The sequence below is a fragment of the Tinamus guttatus genome, unplaced genomic scaffold (assembly GCF_059628265.1).
Source record: "Tinamus guttatus ecotype Peru unplaced genomic scaffold, ASM5962826v1 Tinamus_guttatus_pri_ptg000455l, whole genome shotgun sequence".
Taxonomy (NCBI): Eukaryota; Metazoa; Chordata; class Aves; order Tinamiformes; family Tinamidae; genus Tinamus; species Tinamus guttatus.
The window spans coordinates 793483-812916 of NW_028288989.1; the positions used below are offsets into that span (position 1 = coordinate 793483).

Here is a 19434-nt window from a genome sequence, read left to right on the forward strand (position 1 = left end):
CATATCTCATTCTTCTGTCATGATAAAGCAGCTCAGAAGCCAAAATTCCAAACCACTTCATTTACTAAGGCCTTTTTTTAGTGATAGCTACCTACATAAACTACTGTGCCTGAACATCTGCAAACCAGTTACTCCACTCGGGGAAGGAACATACATTACTTAATACACTTTTGATACTTAATGTATTTCTGCTGAAGGTCTTAAGAATACATGTAGGTTTCAAGTCTCTTGCTATTCAAACAGCAAAGGTGAGAGCTAACTCATTCAGAATGTGAACAGAGCTCCTAGAAACTAAACCAGACTGAAGTTTTAATGTAAATCTATACCGTAGGAAAAAAAAAAAATGGAAGAGCCAAAAGATCTGTCACAAGTTATATGAAAACTACAAAGTTGAAAATTTTTTGAAAAGCATATAAAAACTTCATATTTCCTTTTTTGTTAGTTCACTATCAGAATGTACCAAAATCTATGCAACCTTGCATTAAGTCACTCAATCTTGACAGTCAGCTTCTCTACAAAAGTATTTGTATGACAGTGTTTAGTTTCATCAGTCCCAGACTGCTATTAAAAAAACTGTACATCTGAATATTTAATGCTACTGACTTAAAATTTGAACCCATCTACCTAAGTTTAAAAAGATGCTCTTTCACGTTTGCCTTATAGGTTAGAAGCTGTAGTTGTAAGACTTCAGATACATTTTTTTTTTACACCAGATGCAAAACAGCTTAAGTATCAGGTTTCTAAGATTTCCCCATCCCAAGGAACAAAAAGGGTCTCAAGCTTCTTTCAAATGCTCTTGCATCCAAAAAAGCTAACTTCCAACTTAATGCAGCAACATGACATGCTGTCTATCCCCAGGAGCTCCCTCTCTGGATCCAGAACTATTTCCACAGAAGACACATTAGGATCCTTCACTCTTCCAGCAGGACAGTGCACAGTGCATCCTCTGTATCAATCATAATTGAAACTATTGCCCCATCATTAAACTCAAAAGATGTTCCTCCATCTACAACCATACATGCATCCCAGCAGCGGGAACGGACACAGACTCTGGAGGGAAAAAAAAAAAGAAAAAAAAAACAGTTCTCAGTGAATAGTGCAAGTCTTGAGCTACTTCACACAAGCTTTTACTCGAATACATAGGCTGCTTCTGAGGTATTTCCTTGGATGGGTGGGCGAACCCTCAGTCACCCAGGATCCCCAAGCACCAACACTATTTGCTCAGCACCCTTATATACACAAGAATTTGAGAGGCTAAGTACGAGCATCCTCCAGCATTATCAGTGCTTCGCAGAGTTACAGCAAAGTCTAGAGCAGACTGAGGACCTTGTCAAAGAAGAATCACACCTGCCCATGGAAAGCGAGGACGGCCCATGCAACAGCACTCAATACTGAAAGCTGTAGGTTAGCTCTCTTGAGGAAAGGGGACAATCCCATTTAATATCTATTTATGTAACAAATCATTTGCAGAAAAAATATTTTACATTAATTCCCCACAGTTCTAATGCATAATTTTAAACTATAATACAGTTTCAACCATCAACACTAAAGATTTCTAGAAAATTTGTGTATTAATATATTCTACTTTGTTACATGAAACATTCAGAGAGCAGGGAAAGTCATTTCAAACACAAAACTGAAGGTCAAAACTGAAGAACATGTGCCAGGCAGTACCATAAATAGGTATGGCAACACATTGCTGTCAATATTAAATGAGTTTGACTCCTTAGTTGAAGCTAATAGAGGAAAATCTGCTAATGTATTTTAAGGCAGCTCTTCTACTACTGGGCAAACGAGAATAAAGCTATTCTTTTTCACTTACCTTTAAAAGGAAAATGAACTGAATTGTTGGCATTTATCCTTTCAAACATGAAAGGTAGAAGCAATATTAAATATTGAACTCCCCAAATGTTTTTTTTTTTTCGTGCTACTAGATTGGAACTAGTAGATGCCAGAGCAATTTTAAGACTTCAGTTGCACATGCATGGGCTTGACTGTTCCTGATTTAAACCTTGCTCCTGATCTCCAAAATTTAAATTCAACTATTACTTGCTGGCATCACATCAAGAACGTACCATCCAGCAACATGCATCCTCTCTACTGGGCTTAGTACAAGTGTTTGCAGCCGCGATTGCTTCATTACTTTCCCTACACTTAGTTAAGAAGCTGGGATTCAGTTGTCTTCTGCTGAATAACATGAATCCCAGATATTTTACTCAAAACTGCCTCTTGCAGGTTAGAAAAATAACCCTTTCTGAGGAAATAAAGGATAACCTTTCAGAAGCTGTACATTTAAGCAGCATTTCAAAATTTAATGAGAGATTTGTATTGACCTGAGTCACTTTTCTCATATTGGGTTAATATTGAAATATCATACTGTTCTTAATCCAACTTTCAGAATAACTGCACCTACAGCGTTCCTATTTGCTTACTTACGGAAAATTCTGTAAAACGCACCCCAAATTAGAATGACTAAATTATATAATACTTTAGATTACAAGGGACACCTAGTTCAATCTTCCACTCAAAGCAGGTCTTACTTCAAAGACAGATGAGGTGGCACAGGGGTGCCCAGTCAAGGTTTTGAACATCTCCATGGCCAGAGACACAACAATCTCTAGGCAGCCTATGTCTGTGTCTTACTTTTTTCATTCTGAAAACTTTTTTCTTTGTATTTGTTCAGAATTTTAAATCCTACAAATCATGGCTGTTGCTCCCTGCTGTTTGGCTATGTACATCTAAAAGGCATCTAACTCAGTCTCATCTGTAACTATCCATTAGGTATGGAGAAAATAGCTGTTAGATTTCCTGCTTAACCTTCTCTTCTCCAGGCTAAACAAAACTAGATCCCTTAGCGTTTCTCCCTTAAATACCATATATTCCAGCCCTCAATCACTTCAGTGGCTCTTGGCTGAATTTAGTCCACTTTGTCAATGCACATCTTACAGAGCATAGGGAACAGCACACACCCCGAAGTGGTCACAGTGCTTTTATTCTGCAGGACTGTGCATGAATCAAACAATCAAAAAAAAAAGGCATAACACAACTTACAGACACTCTCTTCCTCTTCCTATGAAAGTAATGCTCAAGCTTCTCATAACACGAGCTGGGAGTTGAAAGATGTCAAGTGAAACTCCTAGGTTACTCACATTTCAAGAAATATACAGAATGAAATAATGCTTCAGTAATTGCTGCAGCCAACACTTACTTTGAAGAAAAGCCACGCTGCCGACTACTTGAGAAAACTCTGTTCACAATAGGTTCTCGAATACTGAAAAGCATCTTTGGTTCTTCTGGACTATAGAGCAGGGAGTCATTGTAATCATTTGTTACTGTAAGTAGAAAAATCAGCCATTAGTTTTTCCCAGATAAAATTACTCTCAAAAATATCCATTCCTTCAGGAAAGGAGAGTTTTCCCTACCTAGAGGTAATACTGAGCCTTACCAGCTGTTAAATAGCCTTCACTTTAGAAAGCATTGAACTGTACAGAAGATCTATTGCAGTCCACTGCATGACTAACATTCACCAGCTCTCTTCAGGTGATTCATATTAGCTGTTTGGAATTTTAGAACTGATATTCTCCTGAAGAGATACATATATATTAAAAAAACTATGTGTGTATGTGCACATATATGCATATATAAATACATATTAAAAAGCATATTTTTCCACAAAGCTTAATAATGTTTTTAAGATAAGCTAATAGTGCAGGAGTACTAAAATAGTGTTTAGAATTCGAGTTCACAGAAATTAACTACAAAATTAACTGGTTGAATTTCTTTTAAAGAAAAATCATCATTTTCACTAACCTTTTTCCACTAGTTCTGCGTTCAATGGCAGATTCAAACCTCCATGCTTTTCAGCTGTTGAGCCAAGAAAGAGAGCCCCAATTAGATAGGAGTATCTTCAGATAAATTTAGCCAGTAGTGCCACATGGTTCACTCACCAATCTTAAGGATCTCTTCAACAGCTTGATTTGCTATCTTGTTAATATTATAGGACCTAAACAAAGAAATACAAGGTTGCTAAGCAATACAATTTGAGAACAACACTTCCATACAGGTAAGAATTAGATTTCACTCCAGGAAGGACTAATAAAGGAGTATTATCAAGTGTGGGCACTGATATCAGAAAATACAATAAATAACTACTGGGTTGCAAATCTATCTGTTTTCAGAAAGGTAGGACCTGATAGGGATGCAGTCTCCCTATTAATAATTCTCCTGCCCTATAACCCAAACAATTTATCATTTAAGTCTGTATTAAAAAAGACAGTTGTACAGGTTATGTGTGTTTTTTATCCCTTCAGTTCACCTCTTGCAAATTAATTTCTTGGGTTATTTCTAACTTACTGGACTCCACACCTCTTCACTGACAAAGTATCATAAGATTTGTACAAGTGTACCATAGGAATATGTGCTTGAATCGTGCAAGAATTACGATATCAACAGAAAACACTTAGACACTTTTTGGTTTTGCCACATTTGGGTACATGGCAAGTCAGCAAGAAACCTCAGTGCGAACCATTTCCACATATCAGTATAGAACAGTCACTTTCTATGCCCAAGTTCAAATGAATTTAGGTGCCAACCACACACTTGCACAGCACTAAAAACCTCAGCTGCCCAGTTCTCAGTGGAACCTACAATTTTGCATTTGGTACCTCTGGGGTGACAGTAACTATCACCAGACCACAACAGACGATCACCACATACCTAGTAGACTACAAAAAATGGCAAGGATTATCGTCTAAAGTTGATCTTCTCTTATAGTCCTTTATTACCTGCAAGCCCAAGCAGATGCTTAGAAGAAACTGAGAAACCAAAGTCATATTTTCCTAATTAGCTACTTTTATGCCTTTTTATGCCAAAGAAGCATTTGGAGGATTTAAATTCCTCTCGGGCTGAGGGGGCCTGAACTCCCAAGAGAACTCCCTCAATCACAGTTTGCATAAGCACATCTTCCTGAGGCACCTGCACCATAATGTACCAGAGTCACAAAGCCATAGAGTAACCTTAGAGAAGTCAGCAATAAACAGGCCTGTGGCACTGAAGATGCACAATCCTGGGAGATTTGCAGAAAATGCATAAGGAACAGCTAAAATGCACAGGAACAGCTCTAGGCTAAGGTGGTACATTCCCAAGGTACTGAACACGAGGAAAGCTGCCCCAGCAATGTGCCAGTTTCATCCTTGGCAGCTTCCACGACCAACTTCTGTTCATTGAATACAAGATTCTGAAACACAATGAAAACTAAAACCCAGTAACCATAGTGACAGCATGAATATTCATTTTTGTATTTCAGTAAGGACTCCAGTTTTAGTCCCTGTTAGTCTGCCACATAAATCCGGGTCCTGTTATACAACTTTAAAACATAAACACAGCCAGATTTCCAAATGAAACAGGTTCTCACTGTACACTGCTCACATCTCAAATCTACAGTTTTATATCTACACGCAGCGCTGCAGTTTGTTTAAATTAAAGTTAAGAACATTAACCCTTTGATTAGGCTAGTATAATTTCACTTAGACATGCCCTTTATTTTAGGGAAGTACTTTGGCAAAGAAACTGTGCCTTTTCAACTACTTTAAAAGAGGGCTGGAAGTAGAACAGCCAATACATGTGCCAGAGAATACTGCTGGCAGCTTCCAAGTACACATTTGCTCATTCTGCTTAGAGCTGAGATTTTCTAAGTTTTCCAAACTGCTACATCTAAATATTTTTGTTTTAGCCAGCAAGAGTCGTTCAAGGAAACCCCTTTACAAGCTCTGCAAGCCAGAGCACCAGTCACCTCTATACAGAGCATCCAACTTCCTTAAAGCTAAGGCAAGTTTGTCACCATCCCTCAGCTCCTTCTTCTCCCTCTCCTCTTCGCCCTTGCAAGTGCTCTGCTCTTCTCAAACCCTGCGGCAGCTTTGAACCACACTGAGAATGTCTGGACATAGCTGAGCCATGCATTAACTGACCATCGCCCCAGAGGGCCTCAAGTTAGGTAAGAAACTTAACCAAAAGAGATTCAAAGGCTAATTTATCTGAAACAATCTTTTCTGTCAAAGTAGTGAAATGAACTTACCATGCTTTTGATCCTGTTCCAGTGCATACATTAAGCCCTGAACTCTTCTGTTTTTCCCATGGACCATCATCAACTGATATCTCATAATAGGAGGCCCTATGAAGCGAGAATTTAAAACTGGGTTTGCAGGACTTAAAGTTCTCCCTGAATGAGACAGAACACACAGCCTTATCAGGCACATAAAAATTTAGAGGGGCCAGTTTCAAATACGGATGACAATTTCACAGGCTTTGTACAGTGTATGTCTGATTTGGCAGTCACTTTTGATTCACTGTTTCATGGCAGTTTTTATAATTTGCAGCATGAACTTTTAAGCAGTTTTTCTGTAGCCAGTTTTTGCATTAAATTTTGTGCAACAAACTCTGTAGTTCATCTGGCAATAACTTTGTATTTAAGAAGGGTTTGCAAACTTACAAACAAAACTACAAATACATTACCTTCCCTGCATAATTGTTGAACTACTGCATAAACTGTGCTTATGCTGTGACTGGGTCTCATAAAACTACATCAGGAAACACTAATAGGTAATAATTCCACCATCAGTGAGTAATAACATGGCTTCAAGCTGAATTCTTGATCACTTCAGTTAATAAAAATACACTGCGATTCTTCATGAACACTTTAGCTTGACTGTAGTCAGCAGACTTAGTTTCTCTCCATGGCAAATTCTTCCTAAAACTCAGTGTAGTAAGCCTTCAGGGACAACCACCATCATTTTGTACGGTATTATTTGTATCTCATGCAATTTCTTACTAATATGAGGCCTATGCCAACCAGAACATCTCTTTCCATACAGTTTCAGTACATCTCAGCATCTATTTATGAACTGCAACTGCTGGCATTTATAATGCCTAGTCCAACAATACAATATAGTATTGAGGTTAATAGAGGCCTTTTCAGAAAAACACATTTCACCGTGTTCAGCATGTTTAAGTCCCACCCTTCTTAGTAAAAGAAGCTTGCTGAATTGCTTTGGGTGATGAGAGTTTTATTCTGGACAGACTGGAAAGAATGTATTTCTTGAATATTTGGTGTCAAACAGTTTAGACTGCCTGAACCAAGCCATATACATATATGGGAAGACAAAAAAAAAACAGAAACAAGTTAGGAGCACAGATGCGCAGCTTGATTCAGTTTAAGGCAGTTTTTTCAAGCTAAATACCATTTTGTTCCTTTGCTTTCTCAACTGTCATGCACAAAAAGCCCTTATTAGTTATTATCGCTACCAGATATTTTCTCCTATAGGTACTGTGTTCCTTGGTGCTTGTCAAATCTAGCAGAACCAAGGAGCACAATGTACTTCTGGCAATAGCAGGTTATTGCAAAGTGTTGGGGAGCAGCTTTGTCTTCCTCTATCACTGTACGTTAGCGAAACTTTTTTAGTATCTTGATAAAATTAGGTTTGACTTAATAGAAAGCAAAATATGTATCTGTTTCAGATACAGATTCTGCCAGTCTGAGGCTGCAGTCCAGATGGAAGACAGAGCACTCATGGAACATTTATACTGTTTCCAGCAGCAACCACAGTGTTCCAGGCACTGTACAAACACAAGAAGTTACACTCTCAAGGCTTAAAAAAAAGACAGACACAGAGTAAAAGGGAAAGGGATATTCTTAAAAATAAAAATAAAATAAAATTTGGTCAAAAGTTCTCAGGATTATGCTTTAACTCCTATCCCACAGCCCCAGTCCCATTCCCACATCCTTGGTATCGCTTGATTAGCAGAGATTCCATTATTTTCAGGACAGAAATGAAAGTCTTAAAGACATTTTGGAGACTGCAATACCAGGAATTCATATACACTGGCTTTTAAAAACAAGGGAGTAACTGTTAGATATTTTCATACAATAACATATGCTCAGCCAAAGGAATGACGTTACCTCTGCCTCTAATGACAGAAAGGGGGAAAGCAGAAGTTACTAGGATTTCAGCTTGGTCATGTTAAGTTTACTATGAGATATTTAGGAAAACATGCAGGACAAGAGGCCTTTGACAGACAGACAGATATGAAAGTCACTAAAATCTTTAATCCACTATAAAGAAAGCAATTGAAGGTATGGGATTATGTAAGAACTGGCCAGGAAAGGAGTAAAACAAAGGAAAAAAGCAGGCAGGAATAATGAAATGAGGAATGGTCAGACAAGAAGGGGGAAAACACCAATTCTTATTACTGCACCAAATAATCTTTGAATACACACTTTGAAACCAGCAGCAACGCAATGACTAAGATAAAAAGCACGCAGAAAAGACTTCCTGTTACCAATTGCCCGTTGCAATGTCATTAAAACATGAATCCTGCCTTGCTGCCATAGTGAGCAATTAAACATACCTGGATGACAGAGATTCCCCAATGAAGACTTCATTGAGTGCTCTCACTGGCAAAAGATAAGGACCGGAAACCTCAGCTCCTGCAAGTATTGAAAATACACCCGTTTCAAACCATGACTCCAAAACTTACATTTTCAAAAACTATTATCACTCTCTGGAGAATGTAGTCTGCTGCCTGAGACCACATTCTAGATCTTGATTCTCTGTGTTCAGCTGTCCTCAGGGACTCATTTCTCTTCCCACCAATTCCTTCTGTATCTAGTCACAGGCCTTTACCGGAGACAAGTGTTTAAACCAAGGTCAGTAACACAAGGATGTGTTCTCGAACATTGTTTTTCCTCAAACTTAACTGTGGTTAACCAGACAGGTTGAACCCCTCTTCTGTCAGCGGTCACTCCTCTAGCTTAGTGAAGGCCCCTCAGTGACTTAACAGAAGTTTGGCGTAAATTTCAAAGAGTTACATTACACATCACAGACTAACTTCTCATTAATGGAGCTTAAGATATAATCACATTACGACCTTTTCAGTGGGGAAATCCAGAACAGAAACAAAGACAGAAACTTATCTTTAGTCCACCATAAATAAAACAATGGAAAGTGTTTTATTACTTAGGAATTACCAGGAAGAAATCTTCATTTTTGAAGCACTTTAATCCTCCTCTTGAAGTTAGAATAATTTGTCTCAATTTACAAAAAAAATCTACAAGCTATTTATGCAGTATTTAAGCAGTATGATTTCCTTGTTGAGACTTCCCATCCTTCAACAACAAAAAGTTAACAGAATAACCTTCTTCTACAAGTATTTATGTGTGTATTGCCACTTGTGGGCAGGCCTCACAGTTGAAGAAAACCTATCTCAAATTCAGCAAAAGAGCTCATGCACACACACATTTTAGTCGAAAATGTCTAACTGTGCGGTAAACAGTTTATGTAGTAACCCAGCATCTCCACAGAAACACTATGGCACCATTTAAAAAAGCTTAAATATTTTTCCAATAGGTAAAGTACTTAAGGGAAAAAGTTTATAAATTAACTTTTAAAACCAAAAACTAATTTTAAATGTACAGTGCAGAAGCAGCACATAAAAACCTAAAGGTATTCCCTTAGAAAACAAAGCCTTAGAGTCTAAGAAGACTCTTTTCTCCCTCACTTCTCAAATATTTGTATCTCTATCAGTCATGTATGGTAGCAACCAGACTTCAAACATTTCTGTATTCTTACAAATCCTCATTTCCTAAATCAAGCTGTTATGACAAAGTGGCTACATTCTTGTCACAAACTTCAACCTACTTTGATCTTGCAATCTTTCATTTATATGAGCCCTGCTGTACTGCTCCTGGCTTAGCTGCTGTTCATGCAGATCTACAGGGGTAGGGTTAATGCCAGTTCCTTCAAGATACAATCGGATTCGTTGTCGCCACTGCCACCTAAAAAAGGAGAAAGAAACTGGTATCAATAGCTAGAAAGCTCATTGTAAGGTTAGCTCAGATCAAATTCTTGAGGATAGAAGAGATTTACTGGTTCACTCTTAAAGCAGAGCATTATAAGATGAAAAGTTGCAGTACATTCCAAGCAAGGTTTCAAGTTTTACAGCTTTCACTATCACTTTTAAATTTAGAAAAGCACATTCAAATGTCAGTATTTTACATTCCCCAAATTGCTACCTAACTTTTGTATGTATGAAATAAGATGGCCAAAAGAATCTACAAACACTACGTAACATATAACATTCTAGTACTTTATGCATATGACTGTAACTTACGAATTAATGACTGACCACAATGACTTTGGGAGTAACAGACTCTTAGGCATTTACACAATAGATGCTACTTTTTTTCTTTTTTTGCCATTATTTTGTTTACATTTACAGTCACTGAAGTCACACATATACATTTACACTCACAGAAGAGTGACTACATCCATTCCTTTGTCCATGAAGGCCATAAATATCTTGGTATTTTAATAATTTCCTAGCTTGGCAAGTTTTATAGGTTTATGGCAGAGAAGTTCAAATGAAGAAACAGAGGAATATAAAAAACATTACTTCCTAAACTGTTACACTATTTAGATTTTTGTTTTTCCTAGAAAAACTTCTTTTCCTATTATGAGACTATATTAAACAAAGCAGTAATAGCAATTCTGATTCAGAAAAAGAAGCATAATGAAACATTTTGAACACAGACTTCCCAGTTCATGTTGCTGACCTTTGGGTCACAATAATCAGATCAATTTTTTCCTGAAATAACAGCACACAAATCTAGGCTGGATGAAAATCCATTAGTAGTTTTTCTTTATCTCCTGAATCAGGACAACGTTTTGCCTTGAAACAACATTAATCCTCAAATACATACCGTGACTTCACTTAATCTTTCCTGAACTGAGCAAACATAATTCTCTTCCATGCACCTTAATGCATCAACTTTTCTAGGACTTCTTGGGTAAGAACAGAGAGGAAACTCCCATCAGCTTTATTGCTGTTGTTCTTCTGAAACTTCAATACCCCACACTTCATGTAGTGCACCATTTGAGGCCTTCCAGTGCTAGAGAAGAATTACTTCATGTCTTATACACAACTTGTGTTTACAGGAAGTTTTATGATGTTTGCTTTTCTGCAGTGCTGACACTAACTTACATTTTTAATATCTTGTATTTCAAGATTCTTTCGAGAAACATCTGCCTCTTCATCATGTATTTGCGCATCTCATTACTGTAATCAGTAAATGCAATCCTTCGCACATGTCTTGACTGAACTGCAAAGCATTTATTTTAATGCCTTAATTTATTTAGATTGTAGTTCATGCTACCTTGATCTTTAATAAGTGTACTATCTATTCACTCTTTCATCCAAATGATGAGAGAGTCTTTGATGCTACAAAGGCAAGGGCATCCTTGGAGAGCTGTATTCAATGTACCTTTAGTGTAGCTAGCTCTAAGTACAATTAAGGCAGACAGCTTGCAATAGATATCACTACACTAGCTTCCTTACAGCACTCACGCTAAAACACATTCAAACTCCCATAAAATAAGCATATAGAATAGCTACTGTTCTGAGATAATGTTACACTGTTTAGTGTTTACTCCCATAAAAAGAAACATGGATAGTCTAACATTGTTTGCTCTTAATAAGTCTTGATGTTGATTGTTAAATAGAACTGCAAGTGAAATGTTTACACAGGCTTGTCACTAACAAGGTGACTGCCACATACCTGCAGAATGAAGCAAACCCCTTTTGTAGTCATTGACACCTCCGTGTCCTTCAGGAATTATGAGAAAACACTGTTTCATTCAGTACCAACCTACTTAACCAGTTTCCTTAGCCTCAATAAGTCTGAAAACTGGCTAGTCATCAAAAACCCATTCTTCTCCTATTCTGCCCTGGCATTTTCATTATTAGTTAAGATTAATGCTGGAACCTGAGAAAGTAATGTTCCTAGAGAAAGGGGACTAGTCATGCCAGGGCTCCAATGGCAGTATTGTTTGCCACTTTCTTTCCCTGTTGCTTACAATTTCTTTGATGTTCCACTACTGCATTTACATGCCTATCTTTGTTATCCTTGGTCACTTGTATTTCAAAAATCAAGGCAGGGAATAATTACATTCCTACACATGCACACCATTATATTCCTTGTCTGTAATTTGTTTGAATTTTCACACACTCTCAAATCTCTGCTTGCTAAAAGCAAAGTCATGAGCTCAAGTCTCTATAACCATATTCCAATTAAGCTTACACTTAATTATTTTTTTCTTCAGAGCAATGCTGGTTTTCTTCATTCCTCTCTCCCCTCAAAATTTACTTTCCTTTGTATCTTTTCAATCTCCATCCCAAGTGGGTTTTAGACTGCTTTGTTGTAACCCATTTCTTCTGCTGTACTTCTTGTTCCTCCCCTAACAATTAAACTGCTGCTTCCGTCGTTCAGACCATTTCTCTTTCAGTCTAATTCTTTCCTGTTGTGGCCAGGGGGAACTGGGACTGAACTATTAGCTCCTTAAAGTTGCATCTTTCATTAAAATGTGTTCAGCCATTCACAGTGAAACAAAGACTCCAGCCTAAATGTTCTGGAAGATGTTTTAACTGGATGTGATTTATATTTCAGTTTTGTTCTGTTATTTAAGGAAAATGAAAGTATTACTGGTATAACTCAAGCATCAAGGATTTCTCATCAACTCTCTAGCTCAGTACTGAAACAGTAGCTTCAGCTGAGCTTTCACACCCTAACTTCCAAGCCCTGTACCTGTCTCAGGTTCCCCTTCCCAGCCCATACTGTTGCCTGTCAAACTCCTCCCTCAGTTTTGCTTTCTCTGTGCCTGAACAAAATGCATACAACCCTGCCAATGAGTCATTTAAGGAGATATTGTTCCAATTTATCCAAAACTGGTAGCAGATTTCTTCTTTGCTTGCGACTAATGATTTTGAGGCTTTCAGAACAGGGAAGGGTGACTGTTTATAACTAGTGAGACTGTCGTTCAACCACAGTTCAGGTTTTGATTGTGAGACTGAACTTGTTCTATTTAGATCAAACAGGTCAATAACCCAAACCAGTACAAAATATTTCATACTGGAAAACAAAAAACGGAAGTCACATGAAGGGGAAGCACCAAAATTGCAGAGCTCATTTTTCATCAGCGATGCCAACGTTTCTCCTCAAATTAAACTTGGCAAGAAAACTGACACACTGCAGGGAAGCACAGACAGGGAACTACTTGGGTTCTTTTGGTGACACCACCCAGGTCTCCCACCTGAAAAATACCGAAGATAGCGCCAGTCTTCTCCTACTGTAGTAGCTTCCAAAGCAGACCCAGAAAGGCTTCATGCTGAAGTCCTTGTAAGGGTGAGCAGAAAAGCACGGCAACATCAAGATCCGCAAGGAACACACATTAACTATGTTTTGAATCACATAATGAAAGAATGTGATGCAAGTGCTGCTCTAAGACTCCAGGAAGAGAACAGCACTCGTGCTGAACGGGTCCTTGTTGGGGGATTAAGTTTTCATTCGAGCTTATTCCAGAACAATAACTAGAAAAGTGCTTCCTGCTTAGAGCTCATAAGGTTTCAGCTATGTAACAAAGAACGACTGCAGTCACAGCAATGTAAAACATAACACGGCCTCCAACAAAACAGTAAGATCAGTTACAGTATCAGGAGGTTACCTGTTTTAATAGTACCAGGTTTAATTAAAACACTTAGTATGATGGATAGTTTAAAGCTTCTGCTTTCCAAGGCTCAGGATAGAGCTAAAAGCATATTTTCATTTAGTAAAACAGACTGAACCACTCAATTATTTAAAGTGCTGTATTAACCTGTTTCTAGATGCCTCCTCTACTATGTCACATATAAAAGCACACTTCAAGCAAATTACAGATTTGGTAATCCCAAAAAGTAAGTCAACTGTTGGAGGTCTGCTGGAACTGGCAGACAGTTTCATGCTTTGTATTCCAATCCTACTCTCAAACACAAATATTCTTCAATACGGTAAACATCTACAGAATTCACAGTTCGAGGCATTAAGATTTTACTTAGCATCCTTAAAAAATGCACATTAATTCTGTGATAACATTAAAAAAAAAATAACAGCAATCAATCCTACCTGAACTCACCACGATAAAGCTTCTGAAGCGCTTCAGGAAAAGAGTGTGTATATCTCACTGGCAAGCATAAGTGGCCCTCCGATCTGGAAGCAAATTAGGAAAAGACAATGAAAATGACAGTATAATTTCTCAAATTTCACCCCTTAAAAAAAATAAACAAAAACTCTTTTAGTTAGCAAAGCTAGAACCTCTGACCTTTATGATACTGTATTCTTTCTACATACATAGCACATCAGCAATAGCACAGATTTTTCAGGCGCCAGGAAAGTGTGGGAGAGGCACAATAGGCTTTCTTCCACATTTCCCCTAGAAGTTTCCTGTTAAGCTAGTGATATGGTAAAAATTATGTTTGTACTAATACAGTTTGGTCACCACAGTTCTATAAAAGGAGCTTTAGCTTAATCAACCTTCCAAGTTAGAAAGAAAATTTCTCTATTTATAAATCAGTTGGTGATAACAGACAGGTAAGGGACACCCCTAAGGTTATAGGAATCTCATATACAAGCCAGAAAACCAAACACTGATCCCTTCTCATGAGTGATATTTGATAACATGAAGACAGTTGTTATTTAAACTCTGCTATTCAGGCCTAATACTGATAAAGTGTCTATTCACAGCATTTGAAAAGTTTTGGAAGAGGAGTAGGGGCTAGAAAGAACTAAATCCTTTTGGCCATCACATTCTCATTAGCTAAGATTACATTCTTAGCTGATGAGCTAAGAAACATCAGAAGCAGAAACCCAGATCTTGAAGTCTCAACAGACAGAGCTTTAGTGCGTTTGGAGTTTTCACTTGCCATCCATTTGAAGGTTATGCCAAGTAGGCAGTGCTAATACACTGTACCCACCTGCCCAAATCAGTCTAATTGCTAGGTGAATGCAATTGGTACTGAGTTGTAAGAGGACAACTAAATGCCATTGATTGGCTGAGGAGACAGTGTCCTCTTAAGTATGATATGGTTTACACGAAGGAACCAGGGGCAAGAAAAAAAATAAACAAACAACACACACACACACAAATCCACACATATGTTGAGGTCCTATCACATTTCAAACAGGATTTACCTTCTTAATAAACAAATTAAGTTTCTGAATATCTAAGCACTACTCAGTTTAAAAATAATAAAAGTTTTCCATTTTCCATTCTATACTGCTATCTCTAGCCTTGAGCTTTTGGTTAGTAATACACATTGACAGGCTCTGAGTGCCATTACACTTGCATATGAACACAGCTGTGGCAGTTCAGAAGTTATTGCTTATCCAATACTTTTTAGTATCCTTTCTGAAGAGACAGGATAACTCATTGTGTGCATTTTTGTAATAATAATAAAAAAGCAGTAATATATTTACTTTATTTCTATAATCCACTGTAACACAACATATATGTTTCCTAACGTATATGTTGCCAAATGCCGGGAGAGGAGACAAAAAGCCATCTGAGGGGAAGTAATAGGCCCTTGCAGGTGTGTTTGTAACCAGAATACAACCCTATCCTATTAGGCCTACAGAATTCCTATACAATACTAACCTATTAGACACACTCCAAACCCTGTTTCAAGAGCACCTACTTGTTCTGGGCTACAGAGCAACCAGAACCAAGAAAGCACACTTTGAAAAATCATTCTTTCCACAGTATTTCTAAGTCTTCATGCTTAACCCACACAATCATCACAGCAGTTAACAATCACTAATGCTCCCTTAAAGCTAATACCTTTTTCTACTTAGATAATTGTACAGTCAACCTCCTTTCAAACAGGATGTTACTTTGTTCTGGAGCTTGCATAAATTCCCATGGTGTCAAAGCTTACTGGTACTGGGATTTGTAGGAAAATGGGTTGTTTGTGAGGATGAGAAAAGCCACTTCAGTTTAATAGGATTTCTCAGTTTAGACAGCAGTTTCATCTAATACTACCAAACCTTCCTGTTCAAGGTCTTTTCTTCATATATTGAGTATCATGAAAAAAAACAAATATACATGGTACCTGATATGAAATACGGCTTTCCCAAATGTCTTAAGGAACTGTATATCTTACCTTTCAGGATCAGTATTTACTCCAATAACTGGTTTAAATTTATCGAAGACCTTACTGGCTGCCAGCAACATTGTACCATCACCTACAAGAAAAAAGAAAAAAGGCATGAAAAATAAAGAGCTAGTTTCACGTACCATTTCAGCGTTCCCAACAAAACCACCCACGAATTGAAGCATTATTATTACAAACTTTGTGTCAACAATTGATTAGGTAAGTTGCACAAAAATAAAATGGAACAGGAAAATTACTGAAACTATTTAAAACTGGATAGTGACAACCAAATTAAAGATGACAAAATGACTGAAAAAATACTACTCCTCCAACAGCTACACATACACAAATTAATCTGGCAGAAGCAAGTTTCAGAGCAGGTAAGAGATTCTTTTTAATAGAAAATGTTTGATAAATACTATCAAGAGTAGGTAAATACTACTCTATCTCCACAGGAGACAGGAAACAGCATAATATCGGATCTTCCTGTGAATCACATGAAAACAGTAGTTTTAGTTCTGTTTCAGTTTTTTCCTATCAGGTAAAATTTAAAGGTCTTATTTGGTTCCAAATACACAAAATTGAAGAAAAAAAGTCTTAGAATAAACCTGTCTAAATAGAAATCTAAGTGTCCCTAATTTCCTGAGATATGTAGCAGTCTCTTTCCTGTCCCTTAAACAGAAGGGCAATCATAATCTGAAACACTCTTTACACCAAGATATGGGTTCTGAAAACTCAGAGGGTGTTCTTTAAAACATTACTATTTCCTAGTTGCTGGTTTCATAACTATGCCAGATGTTGCTATAGCCAAGTTGGCAAAGGAAACATTCACACCTCCCTTTAATTTCCAACTTTGAAGAGTCTGCTGAATCTACATGAGAATATTAGGGTCCTTCAAGTATGAACACACATCCCTTGCTACAATTTCCAAGGGTCATAAACACTAGCAAGAGCAAGGTCGACTCTAGGGTACAAAGGCAAGGCAGAATGAAGCTGCAGTTCATTGCTTTTCTGAACATGAATCGTGTCCCAGGAACGCATTTCAGTACTTGCAGTAAAACACAAAATTGAACAGTGAAACATGAAGTAAAGTTGAATAAACAGGTGCCACTCAATGTTATGAAAAAGAATCAGGTTAATTTCTCCACTGGCCATTTCAAAATGCTCTGAGCAGCTACAAAGTCTATTCAGAAGTTGTCTACTTCTATCTGTACAACCCAACTAGATACTCCAGTCATGGCAAAAAGTGTGAAAGAAAAAACAAAAAAAAAGGGAAGGGGAAGGAAAAAATAAAGTGCTAGTTTTACCTGACACACCTACAACCAGAGAGCAGAGTTTAGGGCTACATGCGTTCATATGACAACAAATCTTTAGCCTTCTCTAGCTGAAGACTACAGCTAACTTAACAGCTGACTTAAGTTGTCTGACACAACACAAACTTTTTCCAAGGTGTGCAAGCCTCAGTAATCACCTAATGCTGCAAATACTTGAGAAGAGGATGGTCACAGTCATTGCATTTTTTTCCTGGTTTTTGACAAATACGCCAGCAATTTATTTCCAAAATGAGCATATCTCCAGATGCTTCATACACACTGCAAACTTTGATAGTTTATCTATGAAAATATACTGAAATAAATATTTCCCCACCACAAAGTCATACCTCCTGCTGATATAACAGCATCTGCCCACCGAACTGTCTCTTCATTATATTCACGACGTTTAACAAGACGGACTTCTATCCTCTCGTTCCTATAAAGTGCAGGAAAAAGCCTGAATGTGTCCTATATTGTTCCTTGTCATATCCTTCTGAAAAACTGACATGTAATTAAGGACTAATTACAGTGGTATTTAGTTTACGAGCATTTGATTCTCACACAAGTCCTTCACATCTTTTTGATTTGTTTTCAAGGTGTGTTAGTTAAGTGCACAGAACTATTACACATTAAGATGGCTTCAGGAATTACTGTTCATCTGCATCATCCTGCTTTCAGTATTCCTATTTCATTAGCAATGGTCACTCAGAGCTTGTTTCATTGCTTAACACAATCCATTGCTATTTGTGCTCAAAAATCCTCAGACACTTCCAGCCTTACCGTAAGCTATCTACAACATGCTCCACGTTTTTGGTGTGAACGCGGTGTCGCTCCAGGAGACCAGCGTAGTTAGATCCCTTCAAGGCAAGCTGTAAGACAGAAGTTGATTTTTAGGTAATTAGTCACTATTACCTGGTCACTCACTATATTTAGGTAATATAAACACAAGCTATAAAAAAGCATGCATTTTATCTCCATAGAAGTATATATTTGCCTTGTAAATATTCCACTAGCTACTACTTCATATACAAACCAGTCAGCTGAAGTTCACGCTTGGTATTAACCTAGTTATGCCACCACAGCAGAAAAAAAGCTGCAGAACTTTTTGGTAAGCCCTAAATGAATATCCAGGCAAGTAGGCCACACTGATTTCTACCCCACTGCAGATGTTGTTTTCTCCTAAATTTGCAGAATAATTTAAACTACAATTAAACTACTAATTTAAATCTACATAAAAGGTATTCATACCCACTATACTACAGTCATACACCAAAACTTTCCAACCACAAAGTTAGCCAGTTTGTTCAAAGAGCTAAGTGCTGTCCTGTAGATGACAAAAAGCAACGTGAATGATGATTAAAAAAAAAAACCTGAAACTTTGAAACACATGGCATATTAACCTTCAACTTGTTGCTAGCTGTCAGTTTTCCATTGCAGCCCAAATACAAGAAAAACATTTCCCCTACACCACCAAGAAGAAACACGAGCTTAAGGACTATGCACCAGCTGGGTTCTGATACTGATCCCAAGAACACAAAGCAGATTTTTGCAAATAAATTTTAAACAATAACAAAGCAAACAATATTTAACATTTACATTCTAGCATTATCTATCTTGGAAGTAGGAGAATTTAAATACTTAAACTTGCCATCCTCTTCAGACCGTGCAAGCATTCATAAGAAAAGCCTCAAACAATCAGGCAGGTAGTCCTCAGGCTGAAGATATTATTTTTTGCAACAAGCTTCTGCATGAAGAATTCAGTCACCACTGCTCACCCTCCTCCATCTTTTACCTTCATCTCATCTTTTGGGAATAGCACTATCAAATACATGCTTGTATGGAAGTAAAGCCTGATTTGAAAGTAGATGTTATTAAAGGAAGGGGTGCCCTTAAGCTAGAAAGTTAACAAATACATCCACAGTGAATGAGACCTTGCTTCAGGCAGTAGCCTGTCGTAGATGGCCTCCTAAAATTCCTTCTAACCTGAAGAATTCTATGATTATACAGACACTGTTTCCCTTTCTCGAACAATAAAAGCCGAAGAAGTATTTATCAGTGCAGAAACAGAAGTTTGCATAGAGTTTGTGCAAAGTAGTTATTTTGCGCCAGA

The 19434-nt window shown here is 37.6% G+C and overlaps 1 protein-coding gene and 1 long non-coding RNA gene across 3 annotated transcripts in view; both read right to left on the reverse strand.

The window, feature by feature from the left end:
- LOC148593136 (uncharacterized) overlaps positions 1 to 19434 on the reverse strand; it is a 396995-nt gene that overhangs the window by 371959 nt on the left and 5602 nt on the right. The gene's annotated exons all lie outside the window — the stretch shown is intronic.
- On the reverse strand, positions 757 to 18122 carry NADK2 (NAD kinase 2, mitochondrial). Of its 2 annotated transcripts, none has more exons than XM_010224811.2 (11): positions 18105 to 18122; positions 17672 to 17760; positions 16021 to 16102; positions 13988 to 14071; positions 9693 to 9829; positions 8404 to 8482; positions 6074 to 6169; positions 3948 to 4003; positions 3811 to 3864; positions 3209 to 3332; positions 757 to 1050 (listed from the first exon to the last, which is right to left on the reverse strand). In XM_010224811.2, exons 3-11 carry the CDS (start codon positions 16089 to 16091, stop codon positions 912 to 914), a joined length of 840 nt encoding a protein of 279 aa, XP_010223113.1. In that variant the 5' UTR covers positions 16092 to 16102; positions 17672 to 17760; positions 18105 to 18122; the 3' UTR covers positions 757 to 911. The 2 variants fall into 2 exon arrangements, with proteins under 2 accessions (XP_010223113.1, XP_010223112.1); XM_010224810.2 differs by having other exon boundaries at positions 6074 to 6217.

Coding starts and splice junctions, on each gene's coding strand:
- NADK2 (XM_010224810.2), bottom strand. CDS start 16,091: ATGTTGCTGGCAGCCAGTAAGGTCTTCGATAAATTTAAACCAGTTATT. Junction 9,830..13,987: donor CTTTATCGTGGTGAGTTCAG/GTAGGATTGATT, acceptor CTCCTTTTTTAG/GTGGCAGTGGCGACAACGAA. Junction 4,004..6,073: donor GGAACAGGATCAAAAGCATG/GTAAGTTCATTT, acceptor TTCTTTGTTTAG/GTCCTATAATATTAACAAGA.